General features: G+C 47.7%; 1 protein-coding gene across 2 annotated transcripts in view; it reads right to left on the bottom strand.

Moving 5' to 3' along the window:
• The window catches only part of AGBL5 (AGBL carboxypeptidase 5), a 195445-nt gene that overhangs the window by 85265 nt on the left and 84738 nt on the right, over positions 1–25442 (bottom strand). The window contains exons 13-17 of one of the 2 annotated variants that reach the window (XM_088460553.1): positions 10003–10182; positions 6195–6319; positions 5911–5957; positions 5378–5523; positions 4613–4722 (exon numbers count right to left, since the gene is read on the bottom strand). In XM_088460553.1, the coding sequence (XP_088316679.1) occupies positions 4613–4722; positions 5378–5523; positions 5911–5957; positions 6195–6319; positions 10003–10182 (608 nt within the window). The remainder of the gene's footprint in view (positions 1–4612; positions 4723–5377; positions 5524–5910; positions 5958–6194; positions 6320–10002; positions 10183–25442) is intronic. The other variant, XM_088460554.1, reaches the window with a different exon arrangement.

The raw sequence follows: 25442 nt of genomic DNA, 5'->3' as shown, positions 1-25442 counted from the left end.
CTCCTGTGTGTGTGTGTGTATAATATTAGGGAAGCAGTAAGGTGCGGTCCTCTCCTGTGTGTGTGTATAATATTAGGGAAGCAGTAAGGTGCGGTGCTCTCCTGTGTGTGTGTGTACATAATATTAGGGAAGCAGTAAGGTGCGGTGCTCTCCTGTGTGTATGTGTATAATATTAGGGAAGCAGTAAGGTGCGGTGCTATCCTGTGTGTGTGTGTGTGTATAATATTAGGGAAGCAGTAAGGTGCGGAGCTCTCCTGTGTGAGTGTGTATAATATTAGGGAAGCAGTAAGGTGCGGTGCTCTCCTGTGTGTGTGTGTATAATATTAGGGAAGCAGTAAGGTGCGGTGCTCTCCTGTGTGTATGTGTATAATATTAGGGAAGCAGTAAGGTGCGGTGCTCTCCTGTGTGTGTGTGTGTGTATAATATTAGGGAAGCAGTAAGGTGCGGTGCTCTCCTGTGTGAGTGTGTGTATAATATTAGGGAAGCAGTAAGGTGCGGTGCTCTCCTGTGTGTATAATATTAGGGAAGCAGTAAGGTGCGGTGCTCTCCTGTGTGTGTGTGTATAATATTAGGGAAGCAGTAAGGTGCGGTGCTCTCCTGTGTGTGTATAATATTAGGGAAGCAGTAAGGTGCGGTGCTCTCCTGTGTGTATAATATTAGGGAAGCAGTAAGGTGCGGTGCTCTCCTGTGTGTGTGTATAATATTAGGGAAGCAGTAAGGTGCGGTGCTCTCCTGTGTGTGTGTGTGTATAATATTAGGGAAGCAGTAAGGTGCGGTGCTCTCCTGTGTGTATAATATTAGGGAAGCAGTAAGGTGCGGTGCTCTCCTGTGTGTGTATAATATTAGGGAAGCAGTAAGGTGCGGTGCTCTCCTGTGTGTGTATAATATTAGGGAAGCAGTAAGGTGCGGTGCTCTCCTGTGTGTATAATATTAGGGAAGCAGTAAGGTGCGGTGCTCTCCTGTGTGTGTGTGTGTATAATATTAGGGAAGCAGTAAGGTGCGGTGCTCTCCTGTGTGTGTGTGTATAATATTAGGGAAGCAGTAAGGTGCGGTGCTCTCCTGTGTGTGTGAGTGTGTATAATATTAGGGAAGCAGTAAGGTGCGGTGCTCTCCTGTGTGTGTGTGTGTATAATATTAGGGAAGCAGTAAGGTGCGGTGCTCTCCTGTGTGTGTGTGTGTATAATATTAGGGAAGCAGTAAGGTGCGGTGCTCTCCTGTGTGAGTGTGTATAATATTAGGGAAGCAGTAAGGTGCGGTGCTCTCCTGTGTGTGTATAATATTAGGGAAGCAGTAAGGTGCGGTGCTCTCCTGTGTGTATAATATTAGGGAAGCAGTAAGGTGCAGTGCTCTCCTGTGTATGAGTGTGTGTAAAATATTAGGGAAGCAGTAAGGTGCGGTGCTCTCCTGTGTGTATAATATTAGGGAAGCAGTAAGGTGCGGTGCTCTCCTGTGTGTGTATAATATTAGGGAAGCAGTAAGGTGCGGTGCTCTCCTGTGTGTATAATATTAGGGAAGCAGTAAGGTGCGGTGCTCTCCTGTGTGTGTGTGTATAATATTAGGGAAGCAGTAAGGTGCGGTGCTCTCCTGTGTGTGTGTGTGTATAATATTAGGGAAGCAGTAAGGTGCGGTGCTCTCCTGTGTGTGTGTGTGTATAATATTAGGGAAGCAGTAAGGTGCAGTGCTCTCCTGTGTGTGTGTGTATAATATTAGGGAAGCAGTAAGGTGCGGTGCTCTCCTGTGTGTGTGTGTGTGTGTGTATAATATTAGGGAAGCAGTAAGGTGTGGTGCTCTCCTGTGTGTGTGTGTGTGTATAATATTAGGGAAGCAGTAAGGTGCGGTGCTCTCCTGTGTGTGTGTGTATAATATTAGGGAAGCAGTAAGGTGCGGTGCTCTCCTGTGTGTGTGTGTGTGTATAATATTAGGGAAGCAGTAAGGTGCGGTGCTCTCCTGTGTGTGTGTATAATATTAGGGAAGCAGTAAGGTGCGGTGCTCTCCTGTGTGTGTATAATATTAGGGGAGCAGTAAGGTGCGGTGCTCTCCTGTGTGTGTGTGTCTGTGTGTGTGTATAATATTAGGGAAGCAGTAAGGTGCGGTGCTCTCCTGTGTGTTCATAATATTAGGGAAGCAGTAAGGTGCGGTGCTCTCCTGTGTGTGAGTGTGTGTATAATATTAGGGAAGCAGTAAGGTGTGGTGCTCTCCTGTGTGTGTGTGTGTGTATAATATTAGGGAAGCAGTAAGGTGCGGTGCTCTCCTGTGTGTGTGTGTATAATATTAGGGAAGCAGTAAGGTGCGGTGCTCTCCTGTGTGTGTGTGTGTGTATAATATTAGGGAAGCAGTAAGGTGCGGTGCTCTCCTGTGTGTGTGTATAATATTAGGGAAGCAGTAAGGTGCGGTGCTCTCCTGTGTGTGTGTATAATATTAGGGAAGCAGTAAGGTGCGGTGCTCTCCTGTGTGTATAATATTAGGGAAGCAGTAAGGTGCGGTGCTCTCCTGTGTGTGTGTATAATATTAGGGAAGCAGTAAGGTGCGGTGCTCTCCTGTGTGTGTATAATATTAGGGAAGCAGTAAGGTGCGGTGCTCTCCTGTGTGTGTGTATAATATTAGGGAAGCAGTAAGGTGCGGTGCTCTCCTGTGTGTACATAATATTAGGGAAGCAGTAAGGTGCGGTGCTCTCCTGTGTGTGTGTGTATAATATTAGGGAAGCAGTAAGGTGCGGTGCTCTCCTGTGTGTGTGTGTATAATATTAGGGAAGCAGTAAGGTGCGGTGCTCTCCTGTGTGTGTGTGTATAATATTAGGGAAGCAGTAAGGTGCGGTGCTCTCCTGTGTGTGTGTGTATAATATTAGGGAAGCAGTAAGGTGCGGTGCTCTCCTGTGTGTGTGTGTGTATAATATTAGGGAAGCAGTAAGGTGCGGTGCTCTCCTGTGTGAGTGTGTATAATATTAGGGAAGCAGTAAGGTGCGGTGCTCTCCTGTGTGTGTGTATAATATTAGGGAAGCAGTAAGGTGCGGTGCTCTCCTGTGTGTGTGTGTATAATATTAGGGAAGCAGTAAGGTGCGGTGCTCTCCTGTGTGTGTATAATATTAGGGAAGCAGTAAGGTGCGGTGCTCTCCTGTGTGTGTGTATAATATTAGGGAAGCAGTAAGGTGCGGTGCTCTCCTGTGTGTACATAATATTAGGGAAGCAGTAAGGTGCGGTGCTCTCCTGTGTGTGTGTGTATAATATTAGGGAAGCAGTAAGGTGCGGTGCTCTCCTGTGTGTGTGTGTATAATATTAGGGAAGCAGTAAGGTGCGGTGCTCTCCTGTGTGAGTGTGTATAATATTAGGGAAGCAGTAAGGTGCGGTGCTCTCCTGTGTGTGTGTATAATATTAGGGAAGCAGTAAGGTGCGGTGCTCTCCTGTGTGTGTGTGTATAATATTAGGGAAGCAGTAAGGTGCGGTGCTCTCCTGTGTGTGTATAATATTAGGGAAGCAGTAAGGTGCGGTGCTCTCCTGTGTGTGTGTATAATATTAGGGAAGCAGTAAGGTGCGGTGCTCTCCTGTGTGTACATAATATTAGGGAAGCAGTAAGGTGCGGTGCTCTCCTGTGTGTGTGTGTATAATATTAGGGAAGCAGTAAGGTGCGGTGCTCTCCTGTGTGTGTGTGTATAATATTAGGGAAGCAGTAAGGTGCGGTGCTCTCCTGTGTGTGTGTGTATAATATTAGGGAAGCAGTAAGGTGCGGTGCTCTCCTGTGCGAGCCTGACCGGGTGCTGGTCATGTAAGAAGCCAGGAATCTGTGTCCTCATCCCTCCCGGAAAACAGGGGCGACGCACCTCTGTTTCCAGGAACGGTGACCGGCCACGCTCCCCAATGATTGACAAGCTACAGCTTAGGGAGTCTGCGAGCGAGATGACAGAACGTTTCCTGCGCAGGCACAGACCCCACACAATGGGAGATGTACGTTCATCGCTGGGTCAGTACATACGTTTCCTGCGCAGGCACAGACCCCACACAATGGAAGATGTACGTTCATCGTCAGCGCATTACATACGTTTCCTGCGCAGGCACAGACCCCACACAATGGGAGATGTACGTTCATCGCCGGCTCAGCACATATGTTTCCTGCGCAGGCACAGAGCCTACACAATGGGAGATGTACGTTCATCGCTGGGTCAGTACATACGTTTCCTGCGCAGGCACAGACCCCACACAATGGGAGATGTACGTTCATCGCCGGCTCAGCACATACGTTTCCTGCGCAGGCACAGACCCCACACAATGGGAGATGTACGTTCATCGCTGGGTCAGTACATACGTTTCCTGCGCAGGCACAGACCCCACACAATGGGAGATGTACGTTCATCGCTGGGTCAGTACATACGTTTCCTGCGCAGGCACAGACCTCACACAATGGGAGATGTACGTTCATCGCTGGGTCAGTACATACGTTTCCTGCGCAGGCACAGACCTCACACAATGGGAGATGTACGTTCATCATCGGGTCAGTAAATACGTTTCCTGCGCAGGCACAGACCTCACACAATGGGAGATGTACGTTCATCATCGGGTCAGTACATACGTTTCCTGCGCAGGCCATTAGGATACTTTGCGGTGACTCTGACTTCTGTTACCTGGTCAGCAATCTCCTTGGTTCGCTCACAGATGAATAGCGGCTCGTCCATCTTGGATCTAAGGAGCGGCACAGAGCACACGGTTAGGCTGGACGTCACCGCGGCCAGATCTGGGGAACGTGGAAACAGCACATGTATGTACACAGTCACCAGACATGAAGCGTGTAGGAGAGGGAGAGGAGGCATTATAAAAGTGATAACAATTTGTGTTTTGGCGTCGTTCTCCCTCCGTGTGTTGTGTAACCAAACTGTCTTTGTAGCAGAGACGCTGCGCCTGATCCTGAGCCGCGTGCAATGTCCAAGTGCAGGTAGCTGAGCGATCAGGTGGCGATGGAGCGATGTCCGTTCCTGGGCGGTGACTCAGAGCTGGGTAGCACTGCACGCAATAATGGGCCATACAGTGGGCGCGCTGTGTGTCGTTAGCGTGTCAGTGCAAGCCGCTGCGCTCCCAGACACAGCCGCAGGAGGCCACGGTCAGAGGCCATAGTGCTGGTGCAAGCACGTATGGTGCCACTGATGGTGGCGTAAAAGGACACCCCTATTGGTATAACGTTGTGCGCTAAAAGTGGGCGTCACATTCGGAGTTTGTAGCGAGATGTTTGCCCTTCTGGAGTTTGTAGCGAGATGTTTGTAGCGAGATGTTTGCATAAACTTGCAGAAGGGCGATCGCCAACAGACGCTGCTGCGTGCGACGGCGATTCAGGCCGCCCAAGGTGAGCGTGCGTCAGTGTGCGAGGGCAGAAGAGCCCCACTGCTCCCCGTTACCTGTCAGGGTACAGCGTTTCAGGGCCTGGTCCGTTGTGTATTTCCACACTCTGAGGATAGGAGACCCTCGCTCGTCTGTAAGACGCAGGACGCCGTTCCTCCTGACCGGGATCCGGCTGGGGCGGACACCAAAACTTCCCAAAGACCTAGAGGAGGGAATGGAAGCTAAGATAAGTCTATGCACTGACACGGACGGCTCACCAGCTGCAGTAGAACTACAGGTCTCAGCAGGTTAAGTCCATGTTTCTGTCCCTGGTATTGTGGATAGTACATAATAGGTGGAAAGTCTGCGCATTGCCAACACCGTGACAGCAAATGAGAAGCTCTAGACCAGTGGTGTCAAACTCGGGCTCTCCAGCAGCAGTTGAACTACACATCCCAGCATGCAGTGCCACAGTTTTGCTATTAGGGCATGCTAAAATTGTAGCAGGGCATGCTGGGATATGTAGTTGCACAAAACTTGAAGGGCCCGAATTTGACACAACTGCTCTAGACAGACCAACATACAGCGATGGGAACAAAAAAGAAATTACCTGGAATATTCGGGGTCGTTAAAGCCGTTACTTCTTTTTTGCAAATTCTATATAAAAATAAAATAAAATAATTAAAGGCGTCATGTCTGAGGATTACTGACAAGTGTGAGGGTCACATGGTCTGCGTCGGAAAGGTCACAGCTCTCTATACAGGACCTATCACTTTATATGTACAGATCGGCTGCCTAAGACTACAGCAGATGCAGCCTATAGATGTAATACTGTGATGTACAGACACACGTCAGGGTAGTTACACACTACACACAGAGACTGCGCTGTGTTACCTGCAGTAATGTCATCCCAGCGTCAGGCTGGATGTGCAGATCGCTGGAGGCTCCGTTCCGCAGACCGTTCTTCCCTGGTGCTGAAGGCTGGGTTGTCTTGTTAGAGGAGGCCAGGGTGCTGAAGCCTAATGACACAAGTATGGGGGGCGGCATGAGACCCGCAGTCACCTGGGAGCTGACCGACATTAATGACAGCACAAGAAAGAGGCGATGGAAGCCTCACACCCCGACCTGTTATTGCATTATACTCTTACACTGTATATAGGCTTCAGTAATATATTATACGTGCTGCAGCAATGAGGCAGCGCAAATTCTGATCGGCTGCCATGGTTACAGCACCACCTCAGTCTTTTACACCATCTGCTATCATACATACCCATGGTAAGAGTGGCACTGAGAGGTCAGGAGGAGATTCAGGAAGGAGGAGGTATAGAGAGGCACTGAGAGGTCAGGAGGAGATGCGGCAAAATGGAGGTATAGAGAGGCACTGAGAGGCCAGGAGAAGATGCAGAACGGAGGCGGTATAGAGAGGCACTGAGAGGCCAGGAGATGTAGAAAGGAGGAGGTAGAGAGAGGCACTGAGAGGCCAGGAGGAGATGCAGAAAGGAGGAGGTATAGAGAGGCACTGAGAGACCAGGAGGAGACGCAGAAAGGAGGAGGTATAGAGAGGCACTGAGAGGTCAGGAGAAGATGCAGAAAGGAGGAGGTAGAGAGAGGCACTGAGAGGTCAGGAGAAGATGCAGAAAGGAGGAGGTATAGAGAGGCACTGAGAGACCAGGAGAAGATGGAGAAAGGAGGAGGTATAGAGAGGCACTGAGAGACCAGGAGAAGATGGAGAAAGGAGGAGGTATAGAGAGAGGCACTGAGAGACCAGGAGGAGATGCAGAAAGGAGGATGTAGAGAGAGGCACTGAGAGGCCAGGAGATGAAGCAGAAAGGTGGAGGTATAGAGAGAGGCACTGAGAGGTCAGGAGAAGATGCAGAAAGGAGGAGGTATAGAGAGGCACTGAGAGGCCAGGAGAAGATGCAGAAAGGAGGAGGTACAGAGAGCCACTGAGAGGTCAGGAGAAGATGCAAAAAGGAGGAGGTATAGAGAGGCACTGAGAGGCCAGGAAAAGATGGAGAAAGGAGGCGGTATAGAGAGAGGCACTGAGAGACCAGGAGAAGATGGAGAAAGGAGGAGGTAGAGAGGCACTGAGAGACCAGGAGGAGATGCAGAAAGGAGGAGGTAGAGAGAGGCACTGAGAGGCCAGGAGGAGATGCAGCAAAATGGAGGTATAGAGAGGCACTGAGAGGTCAGGAGGAGATGCAGAACGGAGGCGGTATAGAGAGGCACTGAGAGGTCAGGAGGAGATGCAGAAAGGAGGAGGTATAGAGAGGCACTGAGAGACCAGGAGAAGATGCAGAAAGAAGGAGGTATAGAGAGAGGCACTGATAGGCCAGGAGATGATGAAGAAAGGAGGAGGTATAGAGAGAGGCACTGAGAGACCAGGAGGAGATGCAGAAAGGAGGAGGTACAGAGAGGTAGTGAGAGGTCAGGAGAAGGTGCAGAAAGGAGGAGGTAGAGAGGCATTGAGAGACCAGGAGAAGTTGCAGAAAGGAGGAGGTATAGAGAGGCACTGAGAGGCCAGGAGGAATGCAGAAAGGGGGAGGTATAGAAAGGCACTGAGAGGCCAGGAGAAGATGGAGAAAGGAGGAGGTATAGAGAGAGGCACTGAGAGGTCAGGAGAAGATGCAGAAAGGAGGAGGTGTGGAGAGGCACTGAGAGACCAGGAGAAGATGGAGAAAGGTGGAGGTATAGAGAGGCACTGAGAGACCAGGAGGAGATGCAGAAAGAAGGAGGTATAGAGAGAGGCACAGATGGGCCAGGAGATGATGCAGAAAGGAGGAGGTATAGAAAGAGGCACTGAGAGACCAGGAGGAGATGCAGGTATAGAGAGGCACTGAGAGGCCAGGAGAAGATGCAGAAAGGAGGAGGTACAGAGAGGCACTGAGAGACCAGGAGAAGATGCAGAAATGAGGAGGTATAGAGAGGCACTGAGAGGCCAGGAGGAATGCAGAAAGGGGGAGGTATAGAAAGGCACTGAGAGGCCAGGAGATGATGCAGAAAGGAGGAGGTATAGAGAGGCACTGAGAGGCCAGGAGAAGATGGAGAAAGGAGGAGGTATAGAGAGAGGCACTGAGAGACCAGGAGGAGATGCAGAAAGGAGGAGGTATAGAGAGAGGCACTGAGAGACCAGGAGGAGATGCAGAAAGGTACTGAGAGGTCAGGAGAAGATGCAGAAAAGAGGAGGTATAGAGAGGCACTGAGAGACCAGGAGAAGATGCAGAAAGGAGGAGGTATAGAGAGAGGTACTGAGAGGTCAGGAGAAGATGCAGAAAGGAGGAGGTATACAGAGAGGCACTGAGAGACCAAGAGAAGACGCAGAAAGGAGGAGGTATAGAGAGGCATTGAGAGACCAGGAGAAGATGGAGAAAGGAGGAGGTACAGAGAGGTACTGAGAGGTCAGGAGGAGATGCAGAAAGGGGGAGGTATAGAGAGGCACTGAGAGGCCAGGAGAAGATGCAGCAAAATGGAGGTATAGAGAGGCACTGAGAGGTCAGGAGGAGATGCAGCAAAATGGAGGTATAGAGAGGCACTGAGAGGTCAGGAGGAGATGTAGAAAGGAGGAGGTAGAGAGAGGCACTGAGAGGCAAGGAGGAGATGCAGAAAGGAGGAGGTATAGAGAGGCACTGAGAGGCCAGGAGAAGATGCAGAAAGGAGGAGGTATAGAGAGGCACTGAGGGGTCAGGAGAAGATGCAGAAAGGGGGAGGTATAGAGAGAGGCACTGAGAGGTCAGGAGAAGATGCAGAAAGGGGGAGGTATAGAGAGGCACTGAGAGACCAGGAGAAGATGCAGAAAGAAGGAGGTATAGAGAGAGGCACTGAGAGACCAGGAGAAGATGCAGAAAGAAGGAGGTATAGAGAGAGGCACTGAGAGGCCAGGAGATGATGCAGAAAGGAGGAGGTACAGAGAGGCATTGAGAGGCCAGGACAAGATGCAGAAAAGAGCAGGTATAGGGAGTCACTGAGAGGCCAGGCGAAGATGCAGAAAGGAGGAGGTACAGAGAGGCACTGAGAGGCCAGGAGGAATGCAGACAGGGGGAGGTATAGAGAGGCACTGAGAGGCCAGGAGAAGATGCAGAAAGGAGGAGGTACAGAGAGGCACTGAGAGGCCAGGAGAAGATGCAGAACGGAGGAGGTACAGCGAGGCACTGAGAGGCCAGGAGGAATGCAAACAGGGGGAGGTATAGAGAGGCACTGAGAGGCCAGGAGAAGATGCAGTAAGGAGGAGGTATAAACAGAGGTAATGAGGCACAGAGGCGAGAACAACAGATTAATTGGACTCCAATATCTCCATTACTGCATTTATTTACTCAAGTAACCCCGGGCGACACGCTATTGCTGATTACACAGTGCAGGAATCCTATGCGATTACTACAGGTGAGGGATGAGGAGCCCATTCCCCACAGCTCCTACCTCCCTGCTGCAGCATTCTACACAAGGGGCCTCCGGGACTATATATCATATATCTGCTCACTGGGCACAATCGTCCTGCGGATGTCGCTGAGGGACTTTATGCTGGAGGTATTATCCTGCGGATGTCGCTGAGGGACTTTATGCTGGAGGTATTATCATCTTATCTACACTTTCCGCTACTGCGCTACTTCCTGGACCGCTAGCTCTCTCAGGAAGTACCTCCTACCTCAGGCTGGCTTGGACACATCATGCAGAGAAGATATGATCATAGACAGGATGTAATACAGACCTGACATGCTGAGCGACACAGGGAGGGAACAAGATGGCTTCTGGTGCAATGTGGTCTTTGGGTTTCCCCGACTGATGAGGGGCGAGGCATGAGGTGCCGCCTGAGATTTGGTTGGGCTGTGGACAGTAGCTCGTAGTAATGACTGATGATGTTGATGCCTTTTCTCCTGAGCTCTTGTGTCTGCAAAACATGATCAATATTTAACAAGGAGATGTGGCTACTACCACTGCTCCTGTGCTCCCCTGCCGCTACTCACTGCTCCTGTGCTCCCCTGCCGCTACTCTCACTGCTCCTGTGCTCCCCTGCCGCTACTCTCACTGCTCCTGTGCTCCCCTGCCGCTACTCGCACTGCTCCTGTGCTCCCCTGCCGCTACTCGCACTGCTCCTGTGCTCCCCTACCGCTACTCGCACTGCTCCTGTGCTCCCCTGCCGCTACTCGCACTGCTCCTGTGCTCCCCTGCCGCTACTCGCACTGCTCCTGTGCTCCCCTACCGCTACTCGCACTGCTCCTGTGCTCCCCTGCCGCTACTCGCACTGCTCCTGTGCTCCCCTGCCGCTACTCTCACTGCTCCTGTGCTCCCCTGCCGCTACTCTCACCGCTCCTGTGCTCCCCTGCCGCTACTCTCACCGCTCCTGTGCTCCCCTGCCGCTACTCGCACTGCTCCTGTGCTCCCCTGCATTTATCCTACTACAACAGGAGGAGTAATTTGGTGGCTGTTCAGCTGCTGTGCAACTACAAATTCCAGCATGCCCTGGAGACTCAATGTAGGATGGGAAAAAACAGAGGACTTGTAGTTCTATAACATATGACAACCCAATGGTTGTCTACCTGCAGAACGCTTTACGTCTTAGCTCAAAGTGTCTATTTATCACCCAATCAGAAAGGGGCAAACAGAACTAAAAGTCTAAAAGCGCCCCCATACGCAGTCAATGTGACAGGGACGGTCTCGCCGGCAGTAACTCTGTGTACAACACAATGCGCTAAAACAAAAGGAAGAGAGAGGGCGCTGGTAATGAGGAAAAGTGGGAAACACAAGGAGACTGCATGACAAAAAGAAGGGTTTTCCTTTATATAAGGTAGATAGGCTTATTAGGATTTTACTGGAAACTCCCCGTGTCAGGCTACTTGGCGCTACAAGAGCCTTACGGCCAAAGCTAATCGCACCGAGAAACAGGTTTGGTCCTCACAAGTCCATAGTGACTGTACTATTTCCCTTTACAAATCATAAGCTCTAAGGTAGCTGGTGTCCACACTATAGAAAGGATAATAAACCTATACTACATAAAGGGTAATAATAAACCTATACTACATAAATGATAATAATAATAAACGTATACTACATAAAGGGTAATGATAAACCTATACTACATAAAGGGTAATAATAAACCTATACTACATAAAGGGTAATAATAAACCTATACTACATAAAGGGTAATAATAAACCTATACTACATAAAGGGTAATAATAAACCTATACTACATAAAGGGTAATAATAAACGTATACTACATAAAGGGTAATAATAAACGTATACTACATAAAGGGTAATAATAAACCTATACTACATAAAGGGTAATAATAAACCTATACTACATAAAGGGTAATAATAAACCTATACTACATAAAGGGTAATAATAAACCTATACTACATAAAGGGTAATAATAAACGTATACTACATAAAGGGTAATAATAAACGTATACTACATAAAGGGTAATAATAAACGTATGCTACATAAAGGGTAATAGTAAACGTATGCTACATAAAGGGTAATAATAAATGTATGCTACATAAAGGGTAATAAACCTATACTACATAAAGGATAATAATAAACGTATACTAGATAAAGGGTAATAATAAACGTATACTACATAAAGGGTAATAATAAACCTATACTACATAAAGGATAATAATAAACCTATACTACATAAAGGATAATAATAAATGTATACTACATAAAGGGTAATAATAAACGTATACTACATAAAGAGTAGTAATAAACGTATACTACATGAAGGGTAATAATAAACGTATACTACATAAAGGGTAATAGTAAACGTATGCTACATAAAGGGTAATAGTAAACGTATGCTACATAAAGGGTAATAATAAATGTATGCTACATAAAGGGTAATAAACCTATACTACATAAAGGATAATAATAAACGTATACTAGATAAAGGGTAATAATAAACGTATACTACATAAAGGGTAATAATAAACCTATACTACATAAAGGATAACAATAAACCTATACTACATAAAGGATAATAATAAATGTATACTACATAAAGAGTAGTAATAAACGTATACTACATAGAGGGTAATAATAAACCTATACTACATAAAGGATAATAATAAACGTATACTACATAAAGGGTAATAATAAACCTATACTACATAAAGGGTAAGAATAAACCTATACTACATAAAGGGTAAGAATAAACCTATACTACATAAAGGATAATAATAAACCTATACTACATAAAGGGTAATAATAAACGTATACTACATAAAGAGTAGTAATAAACGTATACTACATAAAGGGTAATAATAAACGTATACTACATAAAGAGTAGTAATAAACGTATACTACATAAAGGATAATAATAAACCTATACTACATAAAGGATAATAATAAACCTATACTACATAAAGGATAATAATAAACGTATACTATATAAAGGGTAATAATAAACGTATACTACATAAAGGGTAATAATAAACCTATACTACATAAAGGATAATAATAAACCTATACTACATAAAGGATAATAATAAACCTATACTACATAAAGGATAATAATAAACGTATACTACATAAAGGGTAATAATAAACGTATACTACATAAAGGGTAATAATAAACCTATACTACATAAAGGGTAATAACCAGTAAAGTAATTACAGTCACACAAGAGAAAATATGCTTCTTCTCATAAAGAGAAGACAAAAACGCTCAGCTACTGCATAATAAGAATCCAATAGTGTAATTGAGGGGTGCTACCACAGACATCTATATTTATATTAGAAAACAAAAGAGGAAAGATGAAATGTCATAAGTGGTGCACTAATTATTAAAACGTAACTTTTAATATTATGAAATTAATATCCAATATCAAAGGAAGAACAGTGAAAATTTATAAAAATGTAAGTGTGTCACCAAGATAAAGAAAATGTGATTAAAAAACTGATTGTGGCGCATGTGTCTGCCTCTATCCTGTCACAATAAATAATGGCTGATATTGTAATTAGATTTATAATATTGATATCAAAATTCAGCCAAATAGTTTGTGTGTCTGTATTACTGCATAAGAGTTGTATAAAAACCCAAAGTACTCTGCTTATTATTTCTAGGGTCAATAATTGAGGATCTTATACAATCACTTGGTTGCTGCTTATCCAGCAGACCATGGGTTTAACTTAGAATTGATGACACTGGAGAGTGTATAAATACAATTCTATTATTATACATCCAGTGACACCAAATCCTCAGGAAGTACTTTTAACAAAATGCTGGGATGGTTAAAGTGAGTTACGTTTTACTGTTAAATAACTAGCTCAATGTTACATATGACTCTGTGTTTATTAATAAAATTATCTAATACAGTAATATATTGGTGCATTAACACATCCTTCCACAGCTTCTGGAAAGAGTTTTCTTGCAAGTACTGCTGGGAATTATGTAAATATATCACTCTCTATGCAGATAATGATGTTACTATATGTTGATCATAGCAATTCTGGCATGGTAATCTCTGCCCTAAATCAAGATCCACGTACACAGACAACACATATTAGTCATGTAAATTATATTTAAGACATGAGGTCAGAACACATGCACCACTACCTACGCGGCGTTTCGCTACACTGGCTTTGTCAAGGCAAGCCGAATCTCACATCGGAGTATCCTAATATACCCGGATGTGTTGTCCTCCACCAATTCGGAGATGTCTCAGTTTAAAAACAAGAGATATGGTAAGAACTTACCTTTGTTATCTCTGTTTCTACAAAGTACATAGGGTCCACAGGGTTGACCTTGGGGTATAGCTGGATCTGGATCCACGGGCACCACACAGTTAAAGCTTTGCTGCTCCCAGGATGCACTTGGGTCCGTCCTCCTCTATACCCCGCCCCCGAGCCACAGGCACCTCAGTTGGTAAGCAGCCAAGGCCGGAGGAGGAGACTAAACAGAGAGAAGGAAGACTGTTACACACAAGAAACCATACTCACAGAAAAGGGAGATGGAAAACCGGTGACCAGCCACACAGCCCATATGAAGCCAGGTGAGTCATGGCGGGCGCCCTGTGGACCCTATGGACTTCGTAGAAACAGAGATAACAAAGGTAAGTTCTTACCATATCTCTTGTTTTCTATTTCAAGGTCCATAGGGGGTCCACAGGGTTGACCTTGGGGATGTCCCAAAGCAGTTCAACTAAGGACGGGGACGCTCCTGTGCTGAAAGGAGTACCCGGCGCCCAAAGGATGCATCCTGAGAGGCGAAGGTGTCAAAAGCATAAAACCTCAAAAACGTCTGAATTGAAGACCAAGTGGCCGCCTTACACAGCTGAACAGCGGAGGCACCACGTCTAGCAGCCCAAGAGGGACCCACAGAACGAGTGGAATGAGCCTTAACAGAGGCTGGCACAGGCAAACCTTCCCGTGCATAAGCCTCACAAATAACGGAACGAAGCCAACGGGCTAATGTTTGTTTGTTGGCAGGCCAACCCCTCTTGTGAAAACCGAAGAGGACAAATAAAGAATCAGACTTCCTAAATGAAGCAGTCCGGTCCACATAGATTCTAAGCGCCCGGACGACATCTAAGGAAGCCTCACCAACAGAAAGATCAGGTGACTGAAACGCTGGCACAACAAGTTCCTGATTAATGTGAAACTTTGAGACCACTTTGGGAAAATCTCAGGACGAGTGCGGAGCACCGCTCTGTCCTGGTGAAAAATCAGAAAAGGAGGGCGACAGGAAAGCGCCCCCAATTCTGACACCCTCCTGGAAGAAGCAATCGCCAGGAGAAAAACGGTCTTAAACGTTAGCCACTTGAGTTCCACTGACTGAAGAGGCTCAAAAGGGGGACCCTGCAGGATCCGTAGTACCACCGCCAAGTCCCAAGGAGCCACAGGAGGCACGAAGGGAGGCTGGATCCTGAGAACACCCTGGAAAAAGGTGTGAACATCTGGCAGTGTAGCAATCCTTCATTGGAACCACACGGACAAAGCGGACACATGAACCTTCAGGGATGCAAGGCGTAAGCCGAGGTCCAAACCAGATTGAAGAAATTCCAAGATCCTAGAAACTCGGAACACCTAAGGATCATAGCTTCTGGACTCACACCACTGAAAGTGCGCCACACCCTGTGGTAAATCCGTGCGGAAGCAGGCTTGTGTGCCCTGAGCATGGTACCAATAACCCAACTGGAGAAACCCCGTGACCTCAAGACGGCTGTCTCAAGAGCCACGACGTCAAAGACAGCCGACCCAGATTCGGGTAAAGGCAGGGCCCCTGAGACAACAGGTCCGACGCTGAGGAAGAAGGTATGGAGCATCGAAGGAGAGGCTCCTCAGATCGGAGTAAGGACGTCTGGGCCACGCCGGAGCTACCAGCACGAGCGTGCCGCCGTCCTGCTTGAAATTCCGCAGGACCCGAGGAAGTAGGGATATCGGAGGAAACAGATACGCCAGGTGAAACGTCCATTTCACCGACAGCGCGTCTACAAGACAGGCGCCTGTGTCTCTTGTCCTTGACCCGTAAACGGGCAACTTGTGATTGTGACTGGAGGCCATCAAGTCCAGCTCCGGCAGCCCCCATCTGTCCACGAGTAGCTGAAACACCTCTGGGTGAAGCGACCATTCCCCGGGATGCACGTCGTGACGGCTGAGGAAGTCCGCCTCATAATTGAGGACTCCGGGAACGAAGACTGCCGAGATCGCTGGAATGTGACACTCCGCCCAAGCAAGAATGCTAGACACCTTCGACATCGCTGCCCGACTGCGAGTTCCTCCTTGGTGGTTGATATACGCCACCGTGGTGGCGTTGTCGGACTGCACCTGAACCGCCCTTCCTTGAAGAGCGGGACCGGACGAATGCAGGGCCCTGTATACTGCCCGCAGTTCCAGGATGTTGATGGGGAGAAGTGCTTCTTCCGCAGACCAACGACCCTGAAGCGACAATGAGCCGGTCTCTGCCCCCCCAACCCCGGAGACTGGCATCCGTCGTGAGCAGGACCCAGTCCGGGATACAAAATGTGCGCCCCTCGACCAGAGGAGCTGTCTGAAGCCACCAAGCCAAAGACCGCCGAACCTCCGGGGATAACACCAGCATCTGAGAGCGGATCCGGTGAGGTAACCCGTTCCATTCCGATAGAATCAGCCCCTGCAGGGGCCGGGAATGGAACTGGGCAAATTCCACCATGTCGAATGTTGACACCATGGACCCCAGAACTCATAGCCGAATGGACCTACAGGCGGCAACGGCTCAGGCAACTGTGAATCCGCAGCTGTAGGGAGGCGTTTCCATCCTGAACTTGGGAACTCTGAGGAATTTGTTCAGAGACTTCAAGTTGAGGATAGGGCTATGAGAACCATTGGGTTTCTGCACCAGAAACAGAGAAGAATAGTACCCCGTCCCTCGTTGTAATTGAGGAACAGGAACAATGACCCCTGCTTTCACCAAGGACTCTATAGCCTCCTGAATCTGTAAAGCCTTGGTCTTGCCCTGAGAAGGACTCGTGCAGAAAAACGGGTGGGGCGGTCTGTGCCGAAAAGACAGGGCGTACTCCTGGGAGACCACTTCTCGAACCCAGGCATCCGTGGTGGTATTGTGCCAGCACTGGGCAAATAGAAGAAGTCGGCCTCCCACTCTGGGAAGGTTTATCTTGTAAGAAGGGCGTCTGGCACTCCAGGCCTGCTTCTTGGGCTTAGAGGCGGCCTTGGTCGCCGACTGCCTTGGGAAGTACTGACCTTTGGCCTTGCCCTGAACCCGAAAGGACCGAAAGGCAGAGCTCCGTACCTTGGTAGGCGCAGAAGCCGAAGGGAGGAAGGCTGATTAAGACTTAGCCAGAGTATCCACTATTTTGTCCAAGTCTGGACCAAAAAGCAACTCTCCATTAAAAGGTAAGGCCTCCAGGCCTTTTTTGGAGTCTGCGTCAGCTCTCCAAGACCTCAGCCACAAGGACCGACGAGCCGACACAGCTGCAGCCGACACCCTAGAGGTCAGCAGGCAACGATGCTTCCCCAATGTAGGAAGCCGCATCCCTCATTTGTCCTATTATTGCTCTCTGGATCTCCGGAGCATCATCCGGAAAGGTATCCTCCAAAGCGTTGGCACAGCTCTCGATGGCCTTAACCACCCAAGAGATGGCCATGGACGGATGGGCCACCGCCCCCGAGAGAGAGTAGATAGACTTTAAACAAGTCTCCACTTTCCTGTCCGTGGGATCTTTCAGGGAGGAGATCGACGGCAAAGGCAACGTAGCGCTTTTAATTAAGCGGGTGACATGGGAATCCACCGCAGGCGGAGTTTCCCATTTCCTGCAATGAGCCTCAGGAAAAGGATAGTTTGAAGCCAACTGTTTCTGCGGTTGGAACCTCTTGCTGGGCAACTGCCAGGCCCCTGCCATATGATCTGTCAACTGGTCGGACAGGGGAAAAACAGTCAAAGCTACTTTGGCCTTTTTAAAATTAGGGTACTTTGACCTGGGAGCCGGCGTATCCTCCTCTATATGAAGGATGCCCCGCACCGCCCTAACCAATGCCGGCACATTAATGGAGGACTTAGCCTCCACCTCCTGGGCCCGGCATCCGAGTCAGAGTCTTCATGGATCTCCCCGTCATCCGAAGACACGTCCGTGTCCGTGAACTGCGCCGCCAGTGAAGCCGAAATGGGTCGCTTGGACGCCTTTGGGGGCATATCACTGTGCAACATATATTGAAAAGCCTATGACGAAGCTGCCAGGCTCTGAACAGAGCTGGAGAAGACATCCACCCAGGGAGGGGGTGCCGTTTGAGGATACCCCTGAAAGGGTACCATCGACTGCTGCGGCACCGTGGGAGATTGCACGTATACAGGCAATCCCGTATAAGGACCCACAGTCTGAGACCCGGGAGGACACTGCACCAGACGCGTCACACCCGGGGAACGGGGGATGGTAGGCTGGGGCAACGCCCTAGAAGGGACCGCAGTCGGGACCGCAAGCCGGTCCGTGATCGACGCCAGCACTTGCGTAAACATTGCCCAGGGAGGATCCTGCGCCACCGGGGGTTTAGAGGGACCAGGTACCAGCTGGCACCGCACGCACAGACCGTCCTGAGACAAATCCGCCCCGTCAACCCCTGCCGAACAGCGTCGGCAGGAAAACAACACAGGAGCCACGGAGCGCACATTCTCCTCATCAGAGATGACACAAACTTTTGCAATAACAATGTATCACCGAAACGAGGTAAGGCACACTACACTAAGATATAGATATATAGTCCAATATGGACTCTTAATTGGTAATAAATGATCTACATTACCTACATAAAATTATTTTTATGAATAGGAGTGTGCTGTTTCAATTATATAGATATGGTAATAATAATAGGCATATAATTTACCATCATATAGATATGAATATTTAATTATTTCTAATATTCAATGATAATAGTACATTATGGAGATGCATGGAATTTATGCAAGTATAATAATTAATATGTATATGATTTATCATCTCATGATCATGATTATTTGTTACTTTATATTATTATAATATTGATAATATTAATATTCTGATAAATATTGGGGATCTATGGATACAGTGGATTGCTTTCTGATACCAGTATTCAAATTATAATTGTATTAATTATTGATTTCATTAACCTATATTGTATTAGGATCCATGATTTATTTGTCCATTGCTTTAGCCTTGATCAGTTTCTATACTCAATATAAGATGGGGGTCATGTGATCATTATCCCTAGATCCAAAATCCACATTTACTACAATTGAGGTACTGTAGGTATAGGGAATAGATGTCCCTGTGATTATCTAAATATATAAGAGATAAGTTACTTGAGAATTATAGAGGATACAACCTTTTTTACAGTTATAATACAATACGCGGATAGGTTATCCATTTATCGAGCCTTATCAGTATCATGAAATCTGGACTTGATTAGAGTATCCTGAATATACACTATAGGTTTGGCTGTTAAACCATAGCAGTCAGTGGAGGGGCGGTGCCGCTACGCCGCGACCGAGCGTGATTGGTCATTTTAAACGGAGACATCTCCGAATTGGTGGAGGACAACACATCCGGGTATATTAGGATACCCCGATGTGAGATTCGGCTTGCCTTGACAAAGCCAGTGTAGCGAAACGCCACGTAGGTAGTGGTGCATGTGTTCTGACCTCATGTCTTAAATATAATTTACATGACTAATATGTGTTGTCTGTGTACGTGGATCTTGATTTAGGGCAGAGATTACCATGCCAGAATTGCTATGATCAACATATAGTAACATCATTATCTGCATAGAGAGTGATATATTTACATAATTCCCAGCAGTACTTGCAAGAAAACTCTTTCCAGAAGCTGTGGAAGGATGTGTTAATGCACCAATATATTACTGTATTAGATAATTTTATTAATAAACACAGAGTCATATGTAACATTGAGCTAGTTATTTAACAGTAAAACGTAACTCACTTTAACCATCCCAGCATTTTGTTAAAAGTACTTCCTGAGGATTTGGTGTCACTGGATGTATAAGAATAGAATTGTATTTATACACTCTCCAGTGTCATCAATTCTAAGTTAAACCCATGGTCTGCTGGATAAGCAGCAACCAAGTGATTGTATAAGATCCTCAATTATTGACCCTAGAAATATTAAGCAGAGTACTTTGGGTTTTTATACAACTCCTATGCAGTAATACAGACACAAACTATTTGGCTGAATTTTGATAATATCAATATTATAAATCTAATTACAATATCAGCCATTATTTATTGTGACAGGATAGAGGCAGACACATGCGCCACAATCAGTTTTTAATCACATTTTCTTTATCTTGGTGACACACTTACATTTTTATCAATTTTCGCTGTTCTTCCTTTGATATTGGATATTAATTTCATAACATTAAAATTTTGGTTTTAATAATTAGTGCACCACTTATAACATTTAATCTTTCCTCTTTTGATTTCTAATATAAAGGGTAATAATAAACGTATACTACATAAAGGGGGAAAATAAACCTATACCACATAAAGGTTAATAATAAACGTATACCACATAAAGGGTAATAATAAACGTATACTACATAAAGGATAATAATAAACATATACTACATAAAGGATAATGAACGTATACTACATAAAGGATAATAATAAACGTATACTACATAAAGGGGAATAATAAACATATACTACATAAAGGGGAATAAACGTATACTACATAAAGGGTAATAATAAACATATACTACATAAAGGATAATAATAAACATATACTACATAAAGGATAATGAACGTATACTACATAAAGGGGAATAATAAACCTATACCACATAAAGGGTAATAATAAACGTATACTACATAAAGGGTAATAATAAACGTATACTACATAACTGATAATAATAAATGTATACTACATAAAGGATAATGAATGTATACTACATAAAACAAGAGATATGGTAAGAACTTACCTTTGTTATCTCTGTTTCTACGAAGTCCATAGGGTCCACAGGGTTGACCTTGGGGATATAGCTGGATCAGGATCCATGGGCACCACACAGTTAAGCTTTTAGCTCCCAGGATGCACTTGGGTCCTCCTCTATATCCCGCCCCCGAGCCACAGGCACCTCAGTTGGTAAGCAGCCTAGGCCGGAGGAGAATATGGAACAGAGAGAAGGAAGACTGGAACACACAAGAAACCATACTCACAGAAAAAGGAGATGGAAATACCGGTGACCAGCAACACAGCCCATTAGAAGCCAGGTGCGTCAGGGCGGGCGCCCTGTGGACCCTATGGACTTCGTAGAAACAGAGATAACAAAGGTAAGTTCTTACCATATCTCTTGTTTTCTACTTCAGGGTCCATAGGGGGTCCACAGGGTTGACCTTGGGGATGTCCCAAAGCAGTTCAACTAAGGGCGGGGACGCTCCTGTGCAGAAAGGAGAATCCTGCGCCCGAAGGATGCATCCTGAGAGGCAAAGGTGTCAAACGCATAAAATCTTAGAAACGTTTGAACCGAAGACCAAGTGGCTGCCTTACACAGCTGAGGCACCACGTTTAGCAGCCCAAGAAGGGCCCACAGAACGAGTGGAATGAGCCTTAACAGAGGCTGGAACAGGTAAATGCTCTCGTATCGAAGCCTCCCTAATAACAGAACAAAACCAACGGGCCAAAGTCTGGTTGTTGGCAGGCCAACCCCTCTTATGAAAACCAAAGAGGACAAACAAGGAGTCGGACTTTCGAACAGAAGCAGTCCGATCAACATAAACTCTGAGAGCACGGACAATGTCCAACGAAGTCTCCCCTGCTGTAAGATCAGGGGACTGAAAGGCTGGGACCACCAGTTCCTGATTGATATGGAACTTAGAGACAACCTTAGGTAAACACTCAGGACGAGTGCGAAGCACTGCTCTGTCCTGGAGAAAATAATTAAGAAGGGGGGACTACATGAAAGTGCCCCCAACTCGGAAACCCTCCTTGCTGAAGCAATAGCCAGGAGAAACACAGTTTTAAGCGTTAACCATTTGAGGTCAACTGACTCAAGAGGCTCAAAGGGAGGACCTTGCAAAGAACCACCGCCAAATCCCACGGTGCCACCGGAGGCACAAAGGGTGGCTGAATCCTGAGAACACCCTGGAAAAAAGTCTGTACATCCGGTAACATAGCAATTCTACGTTGGTACCAAACCGATAAAGCAGACACGTGCACCTTCAGAGAGGAAAGGCGTAAACCTAAGTCCAAACCCGACTGAAGAAAAGCCAGAATCCTTGAAAGTCTGAATACCTGAGGATCATAAGTTTCTGGACTCACACCACTGAAAGTACGTGTGCCATACTCTATGGTAAATCCTTGCAGAAGCAGGCTTGCGTGCCCTCAGCATGGTAGAAATAACGGAACTAGAAAAGCCCCGGGACCTTAAGACGGCCGTCTCAAGAGCCACGCCGTCAAAGACAGACGACCCAGATCCGGGTAAAGGTAGGGCCCCTGAGACAACAAGTCCTGCCGCTGAGGAGGAAGGTACGAAACGTCGATGGACAGACTCTGTAGGTTGGAGTACCACGGACGTCTTGGCCACGCTGGGGCCACCAGTACCAGAGTGCCTCCGTCCTGCTAGAACTTGCGCAGGACCCAAGGCAGAAGGGATATCGGAGGAAACAGATATGCCAGCTGAAACGTCCATCTGACCTACAGAGCGTCCACCAGACTGGCGCCGTCGTCCCTTGTCCTTGACCTGTACACGGGCAACTTGTGATTGTGACGAGAGGCCATCAAGTCCATCTCCGGCAGTCCCTACTTGTCCATGAGTAGTTGGAATACCTCTGGATGAAGCGACCATTCCCCTGGATGCACGTCGTAACGGCTGAGGAAGTCTGCCTCCCAATTGAGGATTCCGGGAATGAAGACTGCCGAGATCGCTGGAAAGTGGCACTCCGCCCAGGTTAGGATGTGAGACACTTCTGCCATCGCAGCCCGGCTGCGAGTTCCTCCCTGGTGATTGATGTACGCCACCGTGGTGGCGTTGTCTGACTGCACTTGCACCGCCCTTCCGTGAAGAGTGGTGCCGGCCGACTGCAGAGCCCTGTACACGGCTCTTAGTTCCAGAACATTGATGGGGAGAGCCGCTTCCTCCGCTGTCCAACGACCCTGAAGTGACAAGGAGCCTGTCACCGCCCCCCAACCCCGAAGACTGGCATCTGTCGTGAGCTGAACCCAGTCCGGGATCCAAAAGGGGCGAACCTCGAGGAGGTGAGCTGTTTAAAGCCACCAATTCAGGGACTGTCGTACATCCGGAGATAGCACCAGCGTCTGTGACCGGATCCGGTGAGGCAACCCATTCCAGTTTGCTAGAATCAGCCTCTGCAGAGGCCTGGAGTGAAACTGGGCAAATTCCACCATGTCGAATGCCGACACCATGGAACCCAGCACTCTCATTGCCGAGTGTACCGAAAGACTGGCACAATCCAGGCAACTGCGTATCCGCAACTGTAGGGAAGATACCTTTTCTGGAGTGAGAAAGATCCGCTGCTGATGAGAGTCTAGGAGGGCCCCCAGATGGACCATCTGTTGAGATGGGATCAGGGATGACTTCCTCCAATTTATTAACCACCCGTGCATCTGCAGACAAGCCACCGTCAGTTGGAGATGTTGCAGCAGAACCTCCGGAGAGCTTGCCAGCAATAGGAGGTCGTCCAGATACGCTAACAACCGTACCCCCTGGTTCCGAAGGTGGGCAGCCATAACTGCCATCACCTTGGTGAACACCCTCGGCGCTGTGGAGAGCCCGGAACTGGTAGTGACGGTGCAACAGAGCGAATCGCAGACACCTCTGATGTGACGTTGCTATCGGCACATGGAGGTAAGCGTCCTGGATATCCAGGGAGACCATGTAATCCCCTGGTTCCATAGCCAGAATTATGGAACACAAGGTTTCCATTCTGAACCTGGGAATCCTGAGAAACCTGTTCAGAGCTTTAAATTTAGAACGGGTCGATAGGAGCCATTGGGTTTCTGTACCAGAAACAGCAGAATAGTACCCCATCCCATGCTGAGATTGTGGAACAGGTACAATGACCCCTGCAGTCAGCAAGGAGTCTATAGCCTCCCTGATCAGCATAGCCTTGGCTATGTCCTGAGAAGGACTCGTGCAGAAAAACTGGTGAGGCGGTCTGCGCCGAAAAGACACGGAGCGTACCCCTGGGAGACCACTTCTCGCACCCAGGCATCGGTGGTGGTATCGAACCAGCTCTGGGCGAATTGAAGAAGTCGGCCTCCCCTCTGGGATCCCCCAGAGGGAGGCCCGTCCCATCAGGCGGAAGGCTTATCTTCCTGTTTGGAAGAGGGACGCCTGGCACTCTAAGCTTGTTTCTTGGACCTAGCCAGTCTATCCACGATCCTATCCAAGTCTGGACCAAAAAGTAATTCCCCATTAAAAGGTAAGGCCTCCAGGCCCTTGTTTGAATCAGCGTCTGCTCTCCAGGACCTCAGCCATAAGGAGCGGTGGGCATGCACAGCCGCAGCCGACACCCTAGAGGTTAGCAGACTAGCGTCCAAGGAAGCTTCTCCAATATAAGAAGCCGCATCACTCATCTGTCCTAGTAATGCCCTCTGGACTTCCTGAGTATCCTCAGGAAAAGTGTCCCCTAAGGCATTGGCCCAACCCTCAATGGCCTTAGCCACCAGGAAATGGCCCTGGACGGGCGAGCAATTGCTCCCGAGAGGGAATAAATAGACTTAAGGCAAGCCTCAACCTTTCTGTCCGTGGGATCCTTTTAACGAGGAAACTGACGGTATTGGCAGCGTAGCACTCCTAATAAGGCGTGTGACATGGGAATCCACCGCCGGTGGAGCTACCCACTTCCTACAATGCGCCTCCGGGAATGGATAATTGGAAGCCAACCTCTTTTGAGGCACAAATCTCTTACTGGGTGTCTGCCAAGCCACCGCCATATGATCCGTTAATTGATCAGATAGGGGGAATACCGCCGAAGTCACCTAGGGAATTTCTACTTAGGATCAGGTGCCTCATCCTCTATTAGGAGAATGGCACGCACCGCCCTAACCAGAGCGCGTACATTAATAGACGACCGAGATTCCAACTCCTGAGCCGAGGTGTACGAATCGGAGTCGTCCTGGACATCACCCTCATCTGAGGACCCCTCAGTGTCCGAAATCTGCGCCGCATGCAACTTATGTGCACGCTTAGACGCCCCTGCAGACCTGTCATTGTGCAGCATCGACAGAAAAGTCGAAGATGCAGCTGCCAGACTCTGGACTGAACTGGAGAGCACGTCCACCCATGGTGGAGGAGCTGCCACATTGGCCTGGAAAGGCATCACAGACTGTTGTGTAGAAGGAGTGGCCTGAAAATAGATAGGCAATCCTGAATAAGGGTCCACAGTCTGTGACCCAGAGGAACTCTGCAATAATTGCGGGGTACACTGGTAGTGGGAAATGGTAGGCTGGGACAGAGTCCTCGTAGGGACAGCAGACAGAGCCGCAAGGCGGTCCGCCAGAGACATCAGCACCTGTGAAAACATAGCCCATGGTGGCTCCTGTGTCATAGGGGGTCTGGATTGACCAGGAGTCAACTGACACCGCTCATAAAGGCCATCCAGAGATGCCTCTTCCCTATGTGATCCCGCAGAGCAGCGCCTGCAGGAAAACAACACTGGAGTCCCGGAGTGCTCAACTTCACCCTCAGACATAACCAAATATAAT

The sequence above is a fragment of the Taudactylus pleione genome, unplaced genomic scaffold (genome assembly GCF_031769625.1).
Source record: "Taudactylus pleione unplaced genomic scaffold, aTauple2 ptg000050l, whole genome shotgun sequence".
In the NCBI taxonomy this organism is placed as follows: Eukaryota; Metazoa; Chordata; class Amphibia; order Anura; family Myobatrachidae; genus Taudactylus; species Taudactylus pleione.
Note: the sequence above shows the minus strand (reverse complement) of the source record. Positions and strands in the feature narration are given on the sequence as shown.